This window comes from Cyprinodon variegatus, unplaced genomic scaffold (assembly GCF_000732505.1).
Source record: "Cyprinodon variegatus isolate N-32 unplaced genomic scaffold, C_variegatus-1.0 Scaffold82, whole genome shotgun sequence".
NCBI classification, from domain to species: domain Eukaryota; kingdom Metazoa; phylum Chordata; class Actinopteri; order Cyprinodontiformes; family Cyprinodontidae; genus Cyprinodon; species Cyprinodon variegatus.
The window spans coordinates 327439-329639 of NW_015150535.1; the positions used below are offsets into that span (position 1 = coordinate 327439).

Here is a 2201-nt window from a genome sequence, read left to right on the forward strand (position 1 = left end):
AGTAAATTCTGAGGCTCAGGTTCGCTAACCAAACTTGGCTAACACTGCGGCGTCGAAGCAAGGTCTGGCAGCTGCTTATAAAGGCCGGTCTCCTGATGAGCTGATGAGCGTCAGCTGTGCTGGAGAGCTCCAGCCAAGGAGGATCCACAGCGCACTCTGCTGGAGAAGGTCGAGGATCTCCAGATCCCAACAATAACATTAGAACACAGGGCTTTATACTGCTTTTAAATGTTTCTCCCTCACGCTTTACTCCGAGTTGTGCAGCTGGAGCTCATTCATGCTTTACTTCTCCTCTAGAATCTTTGCATTTTTTCAAAAAGTGCAGCAGATGGGTTGTCTTTATCTGTGTTATTATAGCATTGGTAATAACGTTACAGAATAAAATGACCGCCTTTTGCAGCATGCTTTTCATCTTCCTCTTTCTGTTCTCCTGTTTTTTGCATGTCCCCTTTTTCCATTCAGCTCATCACTCTTTTCTCCTCCCACCCTTCCTCTCCGACCTCTAGCTCCCCGTTTCTCCTCCTCCTCCTTGCAGTGTGCTGCCAGTCTTTAAGCTGGAGACACACTCAGACCAACCGTCCAGAAAAGTCTTGAGTAAAAATAAATAAACAAAAAAAACTTTGCATCTTTTACTGAGTTGCATCAGGGAGCGATGGCCTCCTTCCTCCAAACGAAAGCTGCAAAGCTCCTAATCTACCTCTTGACTTATGTGGGTGAGTACTTATGAATGCTGGAGAATACTGACACTTGCTGATGATTCATATTTACCGTTCGCTCTCTCCTCTCTGCTTCTATTCCTGTGCTAGGAGCCGTGGTCCAAGCCCAAAGCCGGCTCCTGCCAGGCTCATGCAGCTTTGAATCCAACACCTGCGGATATGAGTCAGACGCAGACCATGCGAGCTGGGTCCTGCACAGAGATGGTACTCTCAGCACATTCCAAACTGCATCTTTTAAGTAGTGTTTGTAATGAGCGTTGGTTTGAATCTTTGCTTTGCATGATGCTGTTTTTGGTGCGGATTTGTTGGCTGAACCACTAAAGCTTTCTGGTAAAGAGACGTCCATCTGGTCTGCATTGATTCCTGCATCAGTGAACATCTGGAGGGAGTGAAATAACAGATTCTGGCATTCCCCTATGGGGTTTGTAGCTCATGTGAATGGGAGCTCTACACACCCACATCAAACTCATGTCAAGGTATATTTTTTGTAGCCAGATGAATGGAGATCAGATGATGGTGTGATTACAGTGATTAATCTCACACTGAAACAATTCATCAGTTTAGAAATAATCAAATGTTGTGCATCTGTAGGGAAAACAAAGCTTATGCGAAGTTTCCTACTTCGCTGCACACATCTTTGAAGATGGATTGCCCTCTGTGCACAAGCAGCTGGACTCTGTCAAGTTTATTGTGACATGAAGTGTGGCCTGCTTAAGGACACGCTTCATGTCACCGTTATTCATGACATTTTAAAGATAAGCTGAGGATACCGATTCTTTAAACTTTACCTTCGCTGTTTATTGAGCTGGATTTATATTTTATTGGAAGTCTATGAAAATGACAGATCTGATCTGGAAGACCCACAAATAATAATATATTATTCTACCAAAGTACTGGTAGAAGTACAGTTATAAGGTTAGATTATAGTTCACCCAGGATGAGGTCAAGCAATTATTTACTGTAACTGCAATGGTCTTAAATCGTCCCTATTTTATGTTAGTTTTTTTTTTTTTTAGATTTAAAGTAAATTTGGTTGGAAAAAAAATGTTTTTTGTTTGCAGCGTTTTTCTGTTGCATTTGGGTTTTTTTGTGTGTTTGTTTGTTTTGGATTTTGCAGCTCTTTGCCACCTTTTCCGTGCATTTTGTATTTTATTTTTAGCAGCATTTTTCTATCGCATTTGGTTTTTGTTCTTGCATGTTTTTGGAGTTTGCATCACACATTTTGGTTTTTATTTTTATTTTATTTCTTTGACAGGGACAGTGTACATTGTTAGGTTTTATTATTTATACATCATGTGCACTGTTAATTTGTTAGTCAGATTAGACAGAGCAGAAGGCCTTCCTTCACATTGTGGATATCACGGTGTGTACGGAGGTCATCTAATCATGACAGCCTTCGTGTCTCTAAGAGTATACAGGATATGGGCACATCTTGGAGCCGGTCTGATAGGAGAGCTGCTGTATCTGTAACCCTGAAACAGAGAG

The 2201-nt window shown here is 41.7% G+C and overlaps 1 protein-coding gene across 1 annotated transcript in view; it reads left to right on the forward strand.

Moving 5' to 3' along the window:
* Positions 1-523: 523 nt before the first annotated feature.
* Positions 524-2201, forward strand: part of mamdc2 (MAM domain containing 2) — a 37501-nt gene continuing 35823 nt past the window's right edge. Inside the window, exons 1-2 of the mRNA XM_015373173.1 lie at positions 524-713; positions 807-920. Of these exons, the coding sequence (XP_015228659.1) occupies positions 653-713; positions 807-920 (175 nt within the window). The 5' untranslated portion in view covers positions 524-652. The remainder of the gene's footprint in view (positions 714-806; positions 921-2201) is intronic.